The 18948-nt window shown below is 42.8% G+C and overlaps 1 protein-coding gene across 2 annotated transcripts in view; it reads right to left on the minus strand.

The window, feature by feature from the left end:
- The window catches only part of SLAIN2 (SLAIN motif family member 2), a gene marked incomplete at both ends in the record, with an annotated part of 88086 nt that extends 71928 nt beyond the window's left edge, over window positions 1-16158 (minus strand). For both annotated transcript variants that reach the window (XM_080698034.1, XM_080698033.1), the window contains one exon: window positions 15773-16158. In XM_080698034.1, coding sequence (XP_080554160.1) covers window positions 15773-16158 — 386 coding nt within the window. The remainder of the gene's footprint in view (window positions 1-15772) is intronic.
- Between the last annotated feature and the right edge of the window lie 2790 nt (window positions 16159-18948).

An 18948-nucleotide genomic window follows, 5' to 3' on the forward strand; every position in this document is an offset into this window, starting at 1 on the left:
AAACCTGTAAGTTTTTTTTTTTGTTGTTGTTGTTTTGCAGTACTAGGGATAGAACCCAGGGGCATTCTACCTCAGAGCTACACCCCCAGCCCTATTTTATATTCTTTATTTTGAAACAGGGTCTCACTGAGTTGCAAAGGGACTAAGTAGCAGCTGAAGCTGTCGGAGAACCACAATCCTCCTGTCTCAGCCTCCCAAATGCTGGGATTACAAGTGTGGCGGCATGGCACCTGTAAGCTTTTATAAGTTCATTTTTCCTATTTAAACTAACACATGTAGTATGCTTTGCTAAGTCATTACTATAAGAAATGGTGTAACTCAATTAATTACATTAAGATACTACTTAATTCCACTATTTAGTAACAAATGTGTCTTAAAAAAATTGTTGTTGAAACCACACTAATTTATAGATAGAGTTATGGGTGTTTCTAGCATAAAGGTAAAGAGGCAGTGGTCTTTAAGGGGAAAAGTCAACTAGCCCATCTGTCTCATCAGGGCATAAGCACAGGTTCACTGGGCAATTTGGAATAGAGAACCAGTGATTCAGAAGGCTCTGGAATGTAAGCTGTATAGCTGTGGAGTTCCTTATCTGATATTCCTGAAAAATAGAGATGTTTTTCTTTTTTGCCTCCAAACTAAATTTATTTAGGCAAATCTGATAAACTTTTTAAGTTAAACTTGTGAAATTTCATGTATAAAATGCTGCCGGGTGTGGTGGTGCAAGCTTGCAATATCAGCATTTGTGAGGCTGAAAACAGAGGATCATGATTCACAGCCTCAGCTACTTAGTGAGGCCCTCCACAACTTAGTGAGACCCTGTTTCAAAATAAAGAATAAAAAATAGGGCAGGGGGTGTGGCTCAGAGGTCGAATGCCCCTGGGTTCCATCCCCAGACCCACAAAAAATAATAAAATAAAATAAAATAGGGCAGGGGGTGTAGCTCAGAGGCCGAATGTCCTTGGGTTCCATCCCCAGACCCAAAAAACCCCCACAAAGATAGCCAGGCATGGTGGCACAGGCTTCTAATCCCAGTACTTGGGAGGCTAACACAGGAGGATCACTCAGGTTCAAAACTAGCCTCAGCTACTTAATTAGGCTCTGAGCAACTTAGTGAGACCCTGTTTCCAAATAAAATATAAAATAGGTCTGGGAGTGTAGCCCAGAGGTAAAAGCCCCTGGGTTCTATCCCTGGTAACACACACACACACACACACACACACACACACACACACACACCACGAAGATGAATATAATACGCTCCCCCCTGCTTAAACTGCTCACAATCTAGAAAGATCAAAGCAAAATGTGTATTAAATATATCCTAAAGCAAAATGTGCATTAAATATATTCTTAGAAAGGAAGCTGGAGGTGGTGGCGCATGCTTGTAATCCCAGCATTAGGAAGGCTGAGACCACAGGATTGTGGTTCGCGGACAGTCTCAGCTACTTAGTGAGGCCCTCCGCAACTTAGACCCTGTTTCAAAATAAAGAATAAAAAATAGGGAAGGGGTTGTAGCTTGGAGGTCGAATGCCCCTGGGTTCCATCTCCAGACCTGCAAAAAAAAAAAAAAAAAAAAAGAGAGAGAGAGAGAGAGAGAGAGAGAGAAAGGATATATAAACAGTTATGAACACTGGAGAAGTAAACCAAGAATAACATATAGGAGAATTTCATAAAAGAGAGAAAATCTGAGTTGAGACTTGAATAAGTAAGATTTTGGTAGGAGGAGCAGAAGGGGAGAAGAACAGTACTGTATGCAGAATGAATATCAAAAGCTAAAACACATGAATGTTCATAAAGTGTCCTGGAAAAAGCAAGTAAATCTAGAGAAAAAGTAAATTAGTATTGGATTACTGAGGACCTTTAAAAGTATCCTTTAAACCAATTTTTTTTTTTGGGGGGGTGGTACTGGGGTTCCTGGAAGCCCTTCTACCTCGGGGTTACACTCCCAGACCTATTTTTACATTTTCATTTTGGAAACAGGGTCTCCTAAGCCAGCGCACGGCTGGCTTCGAACCTGCGTGATCCTCCTGTTTCCGCCTCCCAAGCGCAGGGATTACAAGCGTGCGCCACCACGCCCGGCTTAAACCGATTTTTATTCACTAAGCATGATAATAATATGTGGTAGCTTTCAAAATTCAAATCTTGGCTGGGCATGGTGGCACACGCTTGTAATCCCAGCACCTGGGAGGCTGAGACAGGAGGATTGCACAGGTTTGAAGCCAGCCTCAGTTACTTAGTGAAGCTCTCAGTAACTTAGTGAGACCCTGTCTGGGAGTATAGCCCTGAGGTAGAAAACACACACACACACACACACACACACACACACACACACACACACACACACACACCTGTCTGCCTCTAATTAATACCTATTGTTCTAGCCGGGCGTGGTGGCGCACGCTTGTAATCCCAGCATTTGGGAGGCTGAGACCGGAGGATCGCGGTTCGCAGACAGCCTCAGCTACTTAGTGAGGCCCTCTGCAACTCAGTGAGACTCGGTTTCAAAATAAAGAATAAAAAATTGGGCAGGGGGTGTAGCTCGGAGGTCAAATGCCTCTGGGTTCCATCCCCAGACCCGCAAAAAAATAAATAAATAAAATAAAATTTAAAAATACCTATTGTTCTAATGATGTCCCCCAGAGTTATATAGAATAACCTTTCAAATACTTAAAAAGTATTCTCTTCCCCAAACCAAATATCTATTTTATCTAGGTTAAATAAGATAAAATGTTCTTCTTTAGATCTGACTTTCAGGCTTTATGTGAATCTTAATTATACACTATTAGCTCTGACTTTAGGTTTAGCTTCCTTTAATATAAAATAGAAATAACATGCACATATAACTGTAGATTAACTTTGAAGACATAATGCTAAGTGAAATGAACCAGATGCAAAAGGACAAATATTATATAATTCCATTCATCTAAGATAATTAGCAGAGTCAAGTTTATAAACACAAAACAGAATAATGGTTGTCAGAGACCAGTGGTTATGGGAATAGAGAATTATTGTTTAATGGGTACACAGCTTCAACTGTTGAAGATGAAAAATTTTTTTTAATTTAATTTTTAATTTTTATTTTTATTTATTTTTTTGGTGGTACTGGGGTTCCTGGAAGCCCTTCTACCTCCGGGCTACACTCCCAGACCTACTTTTATACTTTTTTATTTGGAAACAGGGTCTCTCAAGCCAGTGCGGATGGGCTTCAAACCTGCACGATCCTCCTGTCTCCGCCTCCCCAGCGATTACAAGCGTGCGCCACCACGCACGGCTTGAAGATGAAAATTTTCTAAAGATGAATGGTGGCAATGACTGCACAATAGTAAATGTCCTTAATGTCACTGAACTGTATGCTTAAAATGATTAGCATAAGCTTTATGTTATATATATTCTACCCAATAAAAATGGGATAACAGTAACTCAAAATTATACAAATTAAATTATGTAACATACAGTCGGGTATGGTAGTGCATTCTTGTAATCCCAGCATTCTGGAAGCTGAGACATGGTTCGTGGGTAGCCTCAGCTTCTAGTTAGTGAGGCCCTTTGCAACTCAGTGAGACCATTTCAAAATAAAGAATAAAAATATATGCTGGGAGCATAGCTCAGAAGTACAATGCCCCTAGGTCCCATCCCTAGTACTGCAAAAAAAAATAATAATAATAATTATTATTATTATTATGTAACAGGCATAAAATGCCTTACTCAATACTTGGTATACAAAACATGATGTAATAATATTGAGAGTGATATATTTTGCAAGCCATGGAGCCATTCTTAGCCAAATTCCATTGTTTAAGAGAGCAAAGAATTTGCATTATCATGTCTTTTGAGCATTCCAACACTGTGCTACATAAAAGAATTTGTTCCTCTAATGAAAACAAAAATTAAGCCATGTTGAAATCACTGGAAACCCTTAAGAAGGGAATAAAACACTTAGATATCTAACTTCTGATCCATCTAAAACATACACACAGGAACCACATTACTTTCAAGTAATATTACCTTGGTACAGCAGAATCTATAAAACCAAACTTTTTGAGTTGTTATTCAGCAAATTACTGCCAACTATTCTAATAGGTGGTGATAGTTATACAAATTAAACTGCTTTATTAACTTAGGCTTATACAGGCAAATTTTACCAATGGCTCCTTGCAGAAAATGCAAATAAAACTAAGAGGTTGTACAATAAATTAATTTTCTGAACAGCCATACGTGAAAACAATAAAAACCATAATAACCGAGGCTGAGACAAGAGGATCACAGGTTCAAAGCCATCCTTGATAACTTAAGGAGGCTCTCAGCAACACAGTGAGACCCTGTTTCCAAACAATAAAATGGGGATGGGGGTATAGCTTGGAGGTAGGATACCTCTGGGTTCCATCCCCAGTAACAAAAAGAAAAAAAGGCAAAAAATACAAAGAAGCAAAATGAAGGGTTATTACTATTTTCTGCATTTGGGAGGTTTTACCCATTAAAAAGTTAACTGTAATCTGGGCATATTAAAAAGTTAACTGTATGCCGGGCATGGTGGCGCACGCTTGTAATCCCCGTGCTTGGGAGGCGGAGACAGGAGGATCACACAGGTTCGAAGCCAGCCGCGCTGGCGTAAGAGACCCTGTTTCAAAAATATAAAATAGGTCTGGGAGTGTAGCCCGGAGGTAGAAGGGCTTCCAGGAACCCCAGTACCACCAAAAAAAAAAAAAGTTAACTGTAAGCCAGGCGTGGTGGCACACGCTTGTAATCCCAGTACTTGGGAGGCTGAGACAGGAGGATGGCGCAGATTCGAAGCCAGCCTCAGCTACTTAGTACTCACTAAGCAACTTAATGAGACCTTGTTTCCTAGGTCTGGGCGTGTAGTCCAAAGGTAGAAAGTCTCTGGGTCCCATCCCCAGCACCATAAATAAATAAATAAATAAATAAATAAATAAATAAATAAATAAATAAATAAATAGTTAACTGTAATCTGGGCATAGTGGTGCACGTTTGTAATCCCGGTACATGAGATGCTGATACAGAAATATCACAGGTTGGAGGACAGCCTCAGCAAGCAGTAAAACTCTTATCAACCTAATGAGACCCTGGTGTAGCTCAGAGGTAGAATGCTCCTGGGTCCAATCCCCAGTACCACACACACATATACACACACGAAAAAGTCAGTTGTTCAGGGGAAGAGCTAAAATTCACACATTGTGGAATTCCTTCATCCTGTTGAACTGTTTTATTACAACCCCTAGTTTGTTAATTGTAGAAAGATCTTTTCTGCTTAGTACCAATTTGACTATTTTAAGGGCAAATGAATAAAAGATCTACTATACCTTTAAAAAAAAAAACAAACATATACCTATCTATCTCTAAATAGGCAGGACTCTTCACTTGGGCCTGCAAATGCCCATGAGTAACTAAAAGCTGGATAAAATACTTGGCATCTGTGCTTCCATTTTCCATCTCTTCCTTTGGCCTGAGTCACCCTGGATTCCAGGAACAACAGGTCTGATCAATAGACTAGACATCTTGTGATGAGTTGAAACTACTCTTAGGCAACTTTCTTATTGTGGACAGGGGCCCTGCTTCACCAATTCTGGGATAATGATCAGCCAGACCGGTTTGGCCAAGACTGCTTGACTACCCACATTTTTGGTCTCTGTCTATATAATCTGAAAGCTCATGTCAGTATTCCCAGCATAGGGCTATGGACACAGTTCTCTTGTCTTTCTGATGTAGCTATACTGATTAAAATTCCTTTACTGCTTTTCACCATTACTTTTTCCATTTGGATTTTGGGGCCAGTAGCCAGACTTGATTTGTTTAGAGCACTAGAGTTAGGCTTTTGACATAAGACTCTGGTAATGGAAATTAAAGAAATTGATCAATAAAACTTTTTGTGTGTGTGTGGTACTGGGAGTAGAACCCAGGGGCATTATAATGCTGGGATTACAAGCATGTGCCATGATGCCTAGCTCTCAATAAAACTTTATGATGCTGGGTGTGGTGGTACATGCTTGTAATCCCAGTATTTGTGAGGCTGAGATAGGAGGATCACAGTTTCACTGCCAGCCTCGGCTACTCAGTGAGACCCTGTTTCAAAAAAAAAAAGAATAAAAACTAGGGCTGTGGGTGTAGCTCAGAGGTAGAGTGCCCCAGAGTTCGATCCCCAGTACTGCAAAACAAAAACAAAAAACTTCTTGATGGTTAAGTCAGTTTGAGTTTAAAGTTTCTTCATAAGAATAAATTAAATTAAATAAATTAAAGGCTACGAGTACAGGTTTCTAGAAGAACACTTGCCTTAATTGTGCCATGCCCTGGGTTTGATTCTAATCACAGTAAAGAACAAAACTAAACTAAACTTGAGTCATGATCACCACATTTCAAAGTATACTGAAAATTTCACTTATCTATGATTTTATGTTCCACAAAACTTCCTGGGGCCCAGCAGAGTCTGACAACTCCTACCAATTTTCCCTAACATTCCTATTCTCAATCTGCTCTTTGCACTGGAGATTTAGAGGGTTTGTGTCAGTATTAACTGATCTCCCAAAGATTTTTTTTTTTAAAAAAAGGAGAAAGATTAATAAAATGACAAACTGTTTTTGTGTGTGGTACTGAGGAAAGAACCCAGGAACATTCTACCTCCTAGCTACACCCCAGCACTACTTTTAATATTTATTTATTTATTTATTTATTTATTTATTTATTTATTTCAGTACTGGGGATGGAACCCAGGGGCATTCTACCTCTGAGCTACACCCCAGCCCTATTTTTTATTCTTTATTTTGAAACTGGGTCTCACAGAGTTAGAGGGCCTCCCTAGGTATCTGAGGCTGTCTGAGAATTGGCAATCCTCCTATCTAAACCTCCCAAGTACTGGGATTACAAGCCTGGGCCACCATGCCTGGCTTAAAATGACAAGCTTCTTGGTGCTCATTTATTTTCTTCTTTTGGTACTGGGGAGGGAACCCAGGGGTGTTTACTTCTAACCCACATTCCCAGCCCTACTTTAATTTTTGAAACTGGATCTAAGTTGTTCAGGCTGGCCTTGATGCAAAGATCCTCCTGACTCAGTCTCCCAAGTACTGGAATTACAGGCGTATGCCACCTACCAGGCTGATACTAATTTTAATTAGCAAATACTGATTAGGCAATGCAGTCTCCATAAATATAGATGTAATATTAAGCTTTCTTCTACACTAGGCTAGCAGTGTAGATGAGGAAACAATCTAAATAGTCATTCAGAAACTATTTTACAAATATATTACCCTTTGACTACATATAATTTTCTTTTTAATTAGTATTAATTCTCAATAGCAGCAGAGGAAACAATATTAAGGGACTTGAATCCAGTCCCTAATTTCCCCTTCAACAATGAATATTAAGTTCATTTTATTTTATATTTATTTATTTAGTTATTTATTTATTTGGGTACTGGGGATGGAACCCAGGGGCATTCTATCTCTGAGCTATACCCACAGCCCTACTTTTTATTCTTTATTTTGAAACAAGGTCTCACTGAATTGCAAAGGGCCTAAGTAGTAGCAGAAGCTGTCTAGGAACCAAGATCTTCCTGTATCAGCCTCCTGAATACTGGGATTACAGGCATGTGCCACCACACACGGCTAAGTTCATTTCAAATAATAAGGAGATATGTATGTGTTTTATACATTCTAGTTGATTCTTTCATGAGAAATTCTAATAAAAGCCATTAATAAAGCCGGGCGTGGTGGCACACGCTTGTAATCCTTGAGCTTGGGAGGCTGAGACAGGAGGATCATGCAGGTTCGAATCCAGCCTCAGCTACTTAGTGAGGCTCTCAACAACTTAGTGAGACCCTGTTTCCAAATAAAATATAAAAATAGGGCTGGGAGTATAACCGGAGGTAGAAAGCCTCTGGGTTTCACCCCTAGTACCACACACACACACAAAAAAAAATTAATAAAGATATTTTCGTTGAAACTCAAGACTGTTTCTTTCTTAGTAAATATACCCACTATAGGGAAAATTGGACTAAAATTATTTGTTTTACAAGCATGGTAGCTTAAGAGTAAAGGTACACAGACCAAAGTATAGACAAACAAAAACTAATTTAACTAAAAATGTTAAATATTTGTAAATGTAAATAAACATAAGGATGATGTATGGGAGTTGATTACAGACAAACAGGCCAAGGGTGTATATGAACATTGCTGCTTTTCTAATGCAAATTGCAATCCTAGTATAAAGATTTTTTTTTGGCCAGTATTAGGGATGGAACCCAGGGGCATTTTGCCTCCATGCTAACCCCAGCCCTATTTTTTATTCTTTATTTTTTGAAGCAGAGTCTCACTGAGTTGCAAAGGGCCTCCTCATTAAGTAGCTGAGGCTGTCTATGAACCACAATCCTATCTCAGCTTCCCAAATGATAGGATTACAAGTGTGTGCCACCATGCCCAGCTAATTTAGACTTTACACTATTAAAAACTTTGCTTCAAAGGAGTCTATCAAAGGGAAAAGATAATACACAGCATAGAAGAAAACATGAATATTATGTATCTCATAAGGTATTGATATCTAGAATATACAAAGAATATTATACTATAACAATACAAAGACAAATAATCCAATTAGAAAATGGAAGCGCAGTAATCCCAGCATTTGGGAGGCTGAGACAGGAGGATTGCGATTCGCAGACGGCCTCAGCTACTTAGTGAGGCCCTTTGCAAATCAGTGAGACCCTGTTTCAAAATAAATAAAAAATAGGGCTGGGAGTGTAACTCAGAGGTAAAATGCCCCTGGGTTCCATCACTAGTACTGAAAAAAAAAAAAAAAAAAAAAAGGGGGCAAGATTTGAAAATCTGTTTATGTGAAGAGATTAAAAATGGCCAGCCAGCCGGGTGCCCTGTGGCGCAAGCTTGTAATCCCAGTGCTTGGGAGGCTGAGACAGGAAGATCTCACAGGTTCGAAGCCAGCCTCATCTACTTAGTGAGGCTCTCAGCAACTTAGTGAGACCCTGTTTCTAATAAAATATAAAAATAGGTCTGGGAGTGTAGCCCAGAGATAGAAAGCCCCTGGATTCCATCCCCAGTACCACCAAAAAAAAAAAAAAAAAAAAGGCTACCCAGTGGTGATGCACTCTTGTAATCCCAGCATTCGGGAGGCGGAGACCAGAGGATTGCTAGCCTCAGTTACTTAGTGAAGACCTCCACAACTTAGTGAGACCCTGTTTCAAAATAAAGAATATAAAATAGGGCCAGGAGTGGTGGTGCCCACTTGTAATCCCCGTGCTTGGGAGTCGGAGACAGGAGGATCTCACAGGTTCGAAGCCCGCCTTGCTGGCTTAACAGAGAACCTGTTTCCAAATTTAAAAAATATATAAAATAGGTCTGGGAGTATAGCCCAGAGGTAGAAGGGTTCCATCCCCATTACCACAAAAAAAAAAAAAAAAAGGAATATAAAATAGGGCTAGGAGTGTAGCTTGGAGGTAGAATACCCCTGGGTTCCATCCCCAGCAATGTAAACAGACTTTATAAAGTTAAACAAGTTAAACACTTGGGAGTAATTCCACTCTTAGAATATGGCCAAGAAAAGGAAAACATATGTTCATCCAAAAACTTCAAAATCAATATTCACAGCAGCATTATTCATAAGAGACAAAAGGTGGTACCAATCCAAATGCTCAACTAAAGAATGGATAAACAAGGAATAGTGTAAATGTCACAGCGTGGATAAACCTTGAAAACATGCTAAATGAAGGAAGACACAAAAAGCCACGTATTTTATGATTCCACTTAACCAAAATGGTAAGAACAGAAAGTAAGACACAGAAAGTAGATAAAATGGTAAGACACAGAAAGTAGATAAAAGGGGCCGAGCATGGTGGTCCACACTAGTAATCTAGCTACTTAGAAGACAAGGCAGGGGATCTCAATTTGCAGGTCAGCATGGGTAACTTACAAAGACTCTGTCTCAAAATAAAAATGTTTAAAAAGGACAAGAGATATAGCTTAAAGTAGACAGCCTATCCTGTGTGAGGATGTGGGTTCAATTCCCAGAACAGGAAGAGGGAGAGAAAGGGAGGGGGAAGGAGAGAGGGGGAAGGGAAGAGGGAGGATGGAGCTGGGAGGAGGAGGAAATGAGTGATAGTCAATGGATTGGAGTTTCTTTTGGGAATAGTAACAAGTTCTGGAATTCAACAGTGGTGAAAGTTGCACAGCTTTGTGAGTATACTAAAAGTCACTCAATTGTATGCTCTAAAATAGTAAGTTTTAGCCAGGTGTGGTGGCAGCATACTTGTAATCCCAGTACTTGACGAGGCAGAGACAGGACTGATAGCAGTTTGCTGACAGCCTTAGCTATTTAGTGAGGCCCTCTGCAACTTAGTGAGACCCTGTTTCAAAATAAAGAATAGAAAAATAGGGCTGGGGGTATAGCTCAGATGTAGAATGCCCCTGGGTTCCATTCCCAGTCCTGCAAATAAACAAATAAATAAATATATAAAATAGCATTTAGCTCAGGTAAAGTCTACCCACTACACTCTGATCAACTATTACTTACAATGCTGAGTATAATCCTGGATGCCTATCTAATGACAATGGCAACCAAAGCTTAAAAAAAAAAAAAGCTGAATAATTACAGAATTACATTACTTAAAAAATTATTAAATAAAATGGGAATATTTGCTCTGGAGAAAAGAATGCTCAGAGTATGTAGGGTGGAGAAGGAGTCAGCAGGGACATGATAGTTGTTTTCAAATATTTAATGGGGCACCTGTGGGCCAGGAGAATAGCTCAGTGGTAGTTCACTTCCCTAGCATGTACAAGGACTACAGCTTGATCCTTAGAACCACAAAAAATAAATACCAGGGGCCACTCATGTGCGAAAGGCATGACAAGTGGAAAAAGCAAAATATAGTGGGAACAGGATAAGCTTTCAGGTATAAAGACCTAGATTCTAATCCTGGCTCCATCATTTACTGTGTTATATGATGCTGAGAGAGATTAAATTTCCTTACCTAGAAAGTGATACCACCCCTATAAATGTATAAAAATTAAATGCAAAAAATATTTATAAAGTGTCTGGTAGTTTCCTTCCCAAGATTTTTCTGAGTTATTCTTTTTTTTTTTTTTTTTTCAGGTCTGGGGATGGAACCCAGAGGCATTTGACCTCTGAGCTATACCCCCTGCCCTATTTTTTATTCTTTATTTTGAAACAGGGTCTCACTGAGTTGGAGAGGGCTTAAGTAGCTGAGGCTGTCTGCGCACTGCGATCCTCCAGTCTCAGCCTCCCAAATACTGGGTGCGTCCCACGCCCAGCTCTGAGTTATTCTAGAACAGTAGCTGCCTGCAAACAGCGATCCTCCTGTCTCAGCCTCCCAAAAGCTGGGATTACAAGCATGCGCCACCACATCAGGCTAGTTCTTTGGGAGGTCAATTAAGTTTGGGAAACAAACTATATGCCTAAATGATTTACTATGTTCAGTACACATGTGCATCTAGAAGTCCATATTAAAGAAATATGTGCCGGGCGTGGTGGCGCAGGCTTGTAATCCCCGCGCTTGGGAGGCTGAGACAGGAGGATCACACAGGTTCGAAGCCAGCCTCAAGCTACTTAGTGAGGCTTTCAGCAACTTAGTGAGACCTTGTTTCCAAATAAAATATTAAAAAAAGGTCTGGGAGTATAGCCCAGAGGTAGAAAACCTCTGTGTTCCACCCCCAATACCACCAAAAAAAAAAAAAAAAAAAAACATTTGTATCTTTTGGGTGAATCCAGTTTTCCTACATTTATTTGACTCCAGAACCCAGTTATTTTTCTTCCTATTACCTACTGGTACCTTCAAAACTAGCATTTGGTGGCATGTACATATAGAGAAAATATCCTACATGAAAATAGCAGTGTGATGAGAATCAGTTATGGCAGGTAAATTTTTGGTTTGCCATGAAAGAAAAAAACTCTTGACTCATAAATCTTCCTGCTGCTGGGTGTGGTGGCACATGCTTATCATCCCAGCATTTGGGAGGCTGAGACAGAGGATTGTGTTGCTGACAGCCTCAGCTACTTAGTGAGGCCCTTTGCAAGTCAGTGAGAACCTGTTTCAAAATAAAGAATAATAAAATAGCGCTGGGGGTGTAGTTTGAAGGTAGAATGTCCTTGGGTTCCATCCCTAGTACCGCAAAAACAAACAAAAAAACCTTCCTGCCACTGACAACCAACCCCTCCAACTTATGCTCCCATAATATATGCTCCAAACCATTTTAAGATGATTTATCCAACTTTCAGTTCACACAAATCTTCTCAGAAAAAGCATAGGACACCTATAATATAAAGATAAACTGCTGGGCATGGAGGCGCATGCTTGTAATCCCAGCATTTGGGAGGCTGAGAGCTGAGAATCGCGGTTCACCGACAGCCTCAGCTACTTAGTGAGGCCCTCTGCAACTCAGTGAGACCTGGTTTCAAAATAAAGAATAAAAAATAGGGCAGGGGGTGTAGCTCGGAGATCAAATGCCCCTGGGTTCCATCGCCAACCCCGCAAAAAAAAAAAAAAAAGGATAAACTGTGGTGCATGGTGGTGCACACTTATAATTCCGGTATTTAGGCTGAGACAGGAGGATTGCGGGTTCGAAGCCAGCCTCAGCTACTTAGGAGGCTCTCAGTAACTTAGAGACCCTCTTTCTAAATAAAATACAAAATACGCTGAGAGTATAGCCTGGAGGTAGAAGGCCCCTGGGTTTCATTCCCAGTACCACAAAATAAAAAAGAAAGAAAGAAAGGAGGGAGGGAGGGATAGCCGGGCGTGGTGGCGCACGCTTGTAATCCCCCGCTTGGGCGAAGCCAGCCTCAGCTACTTAGTGAGGCTTTCAGCAACTTAGTGAGACCCTGTTTCCAAATAAAATATAAAAAAGGTCTGGGAATATAGCCCAGAGGTAGAAAGCTTCTGGGTTCCACTCCCAGTACCACCAAGAAAGAAAGAAAGAAAGAAAGAAAGAAAGAAAGAAAGAAAGAAAGAAAGAAAGAAAGAAAGAAAGAAAAGAAAGAAAGAAAGAGAAAAGAGAGGGAGGGATAGATGGATAAACTGGGCATGGTGGGATAAACTGGGCATGGTAGCACAAACTTGTAATTCCAGTACTTAGGAGACTTGAAACAGAATTGCAGGTTCATGGCCAGCCTCAATTTACTGAGACCTGTTTCAAAATAAACAATAGGCTGAGTGTGGTGGTACACACCTGTAATCCCAATACTTGGAAGGCTGAGACAAGAGGATCCCAGATTCACCACCAGCCTCACCTATTTAGTGAGGCCCTCCACAACTTAGTGAGACCCTATGCAACTTATCGAGACCCTGTTTCAAAATAAAGGATAAAAATAGGGCTGGGGAGGCAGGTGTGATGGTGCACCCTTGTAATCCCAGTATTTGGGAGGCTGAGACGGAAGGATTCAGGTTCTCGGACAGCCTCAGCTACTTAGTGAGACCCTTTCAACTCAGTGAGACCCTGTTTCAAAATAAAGAATAAAAAGCCAGGCTTGGGGTGTATGTTTGTAATACCAGCATTTGGGAGTCTAAGACAGGAAGATCCAGGTTCTTGGACAGCCTCAGCCTCTTAATGAGACCCTTTGCAACTCAGTGAGACCCTGTTTCAAAATAAAGAATAAAGGGCTAGGGTGTAGCTCAGAGGTAGAATGCCCCTGGGTTCTATCCCCAGTACGGGGAAAAAAAAAAAAAAAATTAAAAAAAAAATAAGGCTATAGGGCTAGGGGTTTAGCTTGGAGAATGCCTCCTGGGTTCCATCCCCAGTACCACAAAATAAATAAATAAACAATAGAATAAGGCTGGAGTACTGTAGCTCAGAGGTAGAATGCCCCTGGTGCGTAAACAAATAAAGCCAGATCAAAAAAGTAAGCAGCAGTCATTTGGTCAAAAGAAACTCCTGACATAATATCTAAAATATCTTGCTTTACCTTAAATCCTATGCTCAGAAACTAGAGTAGCCAAAGCCTTAATCAGCCTCTCTAAGTGGAATCAATGTGTTCTAATAATACATATTCTAAAATAGGCTGATGAGTTCAGCTAATCCTCATTATTACGAGCATTATTATCATCATCACTGGGAAGGGGCATGTGATGATATTTGAATGATTCTGAATTCACTTAAAGTGCATAATACATACTTAGGATTCCTTTGGGAGGACGTGATTTCACACTTATATAAAAAACTGTCACTATCATTGTCAGTTCTAATAATAATTAGTATCGCTTGGCAATAAAATAAAGAGTTGACATCATATATTAAAGAGTACCTCTGTCATTCATACCTTCCTAACTGTGAGCTACAAATACTCTTGTAGCTGTCAGAACATAAAATGCCCTTCCCACTCTTTCCCCACTCCCGGACTCCAAAGCCATCTTCTCCTTAAAATTTATCCCACTACTTTAAACCACTATTTTCCTTCAAGTTTCTGAGCACTGTCAGTACTTCTTGGTCTGTCATTCTTTTAAGCAATCCACTGTATATATCCCATCTAATTCAGCTGCATAAAACTTGAACAGGCTAGACTTAGGAACTCACATCATGTAAGGCTCACTAAATATTTCTTGATTTAAATAACGAGGCTTACGAGTAACAGCCAATTAGTCTTGGAGAATTTACTATATGCCGGGCCCAGTGTGTATCTCACTTAATCTTTGAAACTCTAGGGAGGTAAGAATTGCAATTTTCTCCATCAAATTGAAAGAAAAAAGAAAGTTCAAAGTAACTTGTTCAAGGTCATAAAGCTAGTAAGGGGGCAACTCCAGAACCTGAATCCAGGCAAAGCTCTGAACCCTTCGAAGTTCTGGCCCTGCAATACCAGCCTATCAGAGATGTCCATTTCACTAAATAAGAAGTTTCAATTTCAACAAAGTGTAGAAACATTTTAGCTAAAAGTTAAAACTTTAAGAAAGATGAATTAAGAGAAGTTCCCTCGGATATCTTTATTAGGTTGCAATAAAAGGGGGGGGGGAAGCCTCCTGTATCTTTTCTACTTATAAAAGAGATCTTAAGGTATGGGTAACGATTTCATGAAGAAGTGGCTTATGACAATACAGTTTTGGTTTAGGTTTTTAAATAGGGCTCTTTAACTCTGCCCCTAGGAAGACAGGGAAATGAAAGACTGGTTTGATAACTCCACGATTCTGAAAGATGCCAGATCCAATTCTTGTTTAAAATATGAGTCAGGGCCCTTGTTACACCCTTGATTCTACACAAAGCAGCACCGTCCTCTGTCCTCTTTACACAAAGCCAGCTTTACCCCACTACCCAAAGCGGAGTGCTGATTCACAAGGCCTCCCCATCCCCACAAGAAATATACCTATCTCGTTCTAGCCCCAAACGCTGAGCGCTGTACAGATGTAGACCACTCTGGTTAAGCCCGCAACTCTCAACCCGGTGATATTTCATCAAGCCGACACCTTCCCAACATCCAAAATACTCAGGCCACCCTCTCGACGTCAGTATTTCACACAAAGCAGGATTCCTTCCTATAATGCAGTTCCCCTCCTCTGAGTCCTCGCTGCGAGCTGACCTTCTCGAGCTGTGCCAACCCATGCACCCCAACAGGGTCCAGCAACCCCAAAAGATCCACAAGCCGGAGCAGAACAAGCTATATGCCCCTTTCCTTTGCGCACGCCTTAGATCTCCAACTCCAGCTGTCCTGGAGCGGCGCAGCCCTCCAGCCACACAAAGCGCGAGGTCCTTCGGGGGACCCTCGCAGGGAGCTCCTCCGCCCCCGGCCGTCCCCGCCCAGCCCGGCGCCCCGCGCTCACCAGCTCTCCTCCTCCTCCTCCCAGCCTGACAGGCGCTCCAGCTCGTCGGGCCGCAGCGGCTCCACCTCGTCCAGCAAGCCGCCCTCGCCCGCCGCCAGCAGGGAGGTGGCGTCCCGCAGCTCCTCGCTACTCGTCCGCCTCGGGCCCGACCCGGCCCCGCTGCACAGCTTCGCGGCGAGGCCCAAGGGGAAGCCCCGGGGGGACGCCGAGCCCGAGGAGGGAGCGGACGCGCCGGCCCGCGGGCTGCCGGGCCCCAGGGGGCCTGCGCCCTGCACCGCCCCGGAGCGGCTCCTCAGCTGCTCGTTCTGCTTCTCCAGCTTCTTCACCAGCTCCTGCAGCTTCCGCACCTCCTGGTCCGCGTTCACGTTGGAGTTCACGTCCTCCATCCCGGCCCCGCCGCTCGACACCCGCTCGGACTCACAGCCCCTGGGAACCAGCCGGAAAAAAGGCGTCGCCGCCGCCACCGCCGCCGCCGCCGCCGCCGCCGCCGCTCACTCTAGCCAAGGCGCCGGCATAGAGCAGGGCCAGGCCCCACCGCCAGGGTCCCCCCGGCTCGGGTTCCGAAGCGCCGCTGGCCCCAGCCGAGCCGCCTCATCTGCGCCGGCTCCGGGATTGGGGGAGGCGGCGCCAATATCCGGCCTCTGCCGCCATCTTCCCTCCGTCCCTCCGCCCCCCGCAGTCCGGCTCTGCCGGTGACCTCAGAGCGTCGGGGTGGACGTGTCCGCCGCGGGCGCTGAGAGGACCCAGCGCCAAGCGCGCCGCGGGGCGGGGCGAGGGGCGGGGCCTGGTACTGGGCGGGGTCGGGGCGGAATCTGTGGTTGGTGGGCGTGGCTTCTGCCGGAAGAGGCGTGGCGGACGCCGGCGGAGGCGGGGTCTGGCCAATCCCGCGGCGAGGGGATCGCTAGCGCCCGCCCCGCCCAGAGCCCGGGGCTGTGTCCCCGCCCGCCTGCCCGCGGGGCTCAGATTGCGACGCGACCTCTTCGCCGCCAGTTGGCGTTGGATACGGTTCTCTAGAGAGTCTTCCACCTCCAAATACGGATGGTGGGACTCTCGGGCCGGTCTTGTACCCACTCTGGTTCGGTTCGTTCAGCTCGACCTGGTCGAGAGGGTTTACTTTGTTCTGCAAACATTTTGTTGGAGTCTACTTGAAATCGGAGATTATAACGGGTGACAAGAGCCCCAGAGACCCATCCATGGCTCTGAAAATGAGAAACCCGAATCCCAAACGGATAAGAGAGGTCTAAGGTCAAAATAATAACCATAATTTGTTGGGCGCTTACTACGAGCCAGACACTGTGCTAAGCACTTTTAAAGGCATTATCTCATCCGCTAAAAGTTTTTTTTCCGGCCTAAAGTTTACAGTACATTGGTACGGAAACGGGGCGTAGAAAGCCGCTTCTCTTACCTCGCCTTTCAACATTAATTGATATGCTCTCTGGTCTTTAGATCATTTTCCTCCAGAAAAACTTTCACACTATATCTCGCTTTTTTTAAGTTGTGTATTAAAAGTACTTGACAGTGAAGAATGCTGAGAGATGTGAGTGTAAAAATCTGTCTTTAGTTGGGCGTGGTGGCACACGCTTATAATCTCAGTACTTGGGAGGCTAATACAGGAGGCCAGCCTCAGCGATTTAGGCCCTCAACAACTTAATGAGGCCCTATTTCAAAATAAAGAATAAGAAAATAGAGCTGGGAGGGAGTGTAGCTCAGAGGTAGAATGCCCCTGGGTTCCATCCCCGGTGCCACAAAAAAAGTATGTCTTCCGTAGTATGTGTTTATAATGTATACTGGTGGTAGCAAAACCAAAATTTAAGTGCTTTGTTGGGATCACGTTCACTGCTCCTAGGATGTCAACATTGAATTACTTGGCTTGTGTTCCGGGCTTTCCTCCAATTGCCTCCTCCACCCTTAGCTAACAACGATCAGGGTGTGGACACACATGACAGGTCTTCTGTATTGCTACCTTTTTGCCTTTCTGCATTTTCTGTCTAAAATATCCTGTTTTCCAAATATGACTCCTAGCCGGGTGTGGTGGCACACGCTTGTAATCCCCGTGCTTGGGAGGCAGAGACAGGAGGATCCCACAGGTTCGAAGCCAGCATTGCTGGCTTAAGAGACCCTGTTTCCAAATAAAAATATATAAAAAAAATTAGGTCTGGGACTGTAGCCCGGAGGCAGAAGGGTTTCCAGGAACCCCAGTGCCACAACAAACAAACAAACAAACGAACAAATATGACTCCTTTCTTAAACCCATTCTCATCCATCCAGGAAACTCCTTCCTGACACAAAGAACTGGTTATTCTGCTTACTCTTTTTTTTTTTGTTGTTTGTTTGTTTTTTGTTTTGTTTTGTTTTGTTTTTACAGTACTAGGGATTAAACCCAGGGGCATTCTACCTCTGAGCTACACCCCCTGCCCTATTTTTTATTCTTTATTTGGAAATAGGGTCTCACTGAGTTGCAAAGGACCTCACTAAGTAGCTGAGGCTGTCTGCGAACCACGATCCTCTTGTCTCAGCCTCCCAAATGCTGGGATTACAATCGTGCACCACCACACCCAGCCTTTCTTTGTCTTATAATGCTCTTGGCAACATCTGCAGATAGATGTCTCATTCGCTACCACTTTTGCACCCCTCACTCAAGCCCAGCCATACTGACCTTCCTGATGGTCTTCAAGCCACGCTTGTTTCTAGGAACTTTGCACTTAATGGTCCCTCCAGGATCCCTCCAGGATCTCTTTGTCCTCCATGTTGTCACACAACCGACTCCCTCCCTTCATTTGGGTCTTTGCTCAAACGTTGCCAAGGTTCACTGTTCTTGTTACTATTCCCATAGCATCCCTGTCATCGTCCATCCTCTTATCCTGTTTTGTTTTTCTGCAGGCACATATTTATTTGTTTGCTGTATGTCTCTCTTAGTAGAATATGAATTCTCTTAGGACAGAGTTCACTGTTATATCCTTGTGCCTAGTACATAGGAGGTGCCCACTAAATGTTTGTCAAATGGATGGATTTAGATCAAGCAAAGCCTCCTAAAGTGGCATTTCAGATAAATGTATTGGTTATGCCTGGAATCATTAAAGTGGAAATTTCTATTTATTTTGAATGGTTGGGTTTTTTTTCCCCTCTGCCAAAAGAGCAACATGCCACACTATCTATGTCTTCCTCAAAACTAGGTC

The sequence above is a fragment of the Muscardinus avellanarius genome, assembly GCF_963383645.1.
Source record: "Muscardinus avellanarius genome assembly, chromosome: 6".
NCBI classification, from domain to species: Eukaryota; Metazoa; Chordata; class Mammalia; order Rodentia; family Gliridae; genus Muscardinus; species Muscardinus avellanarius.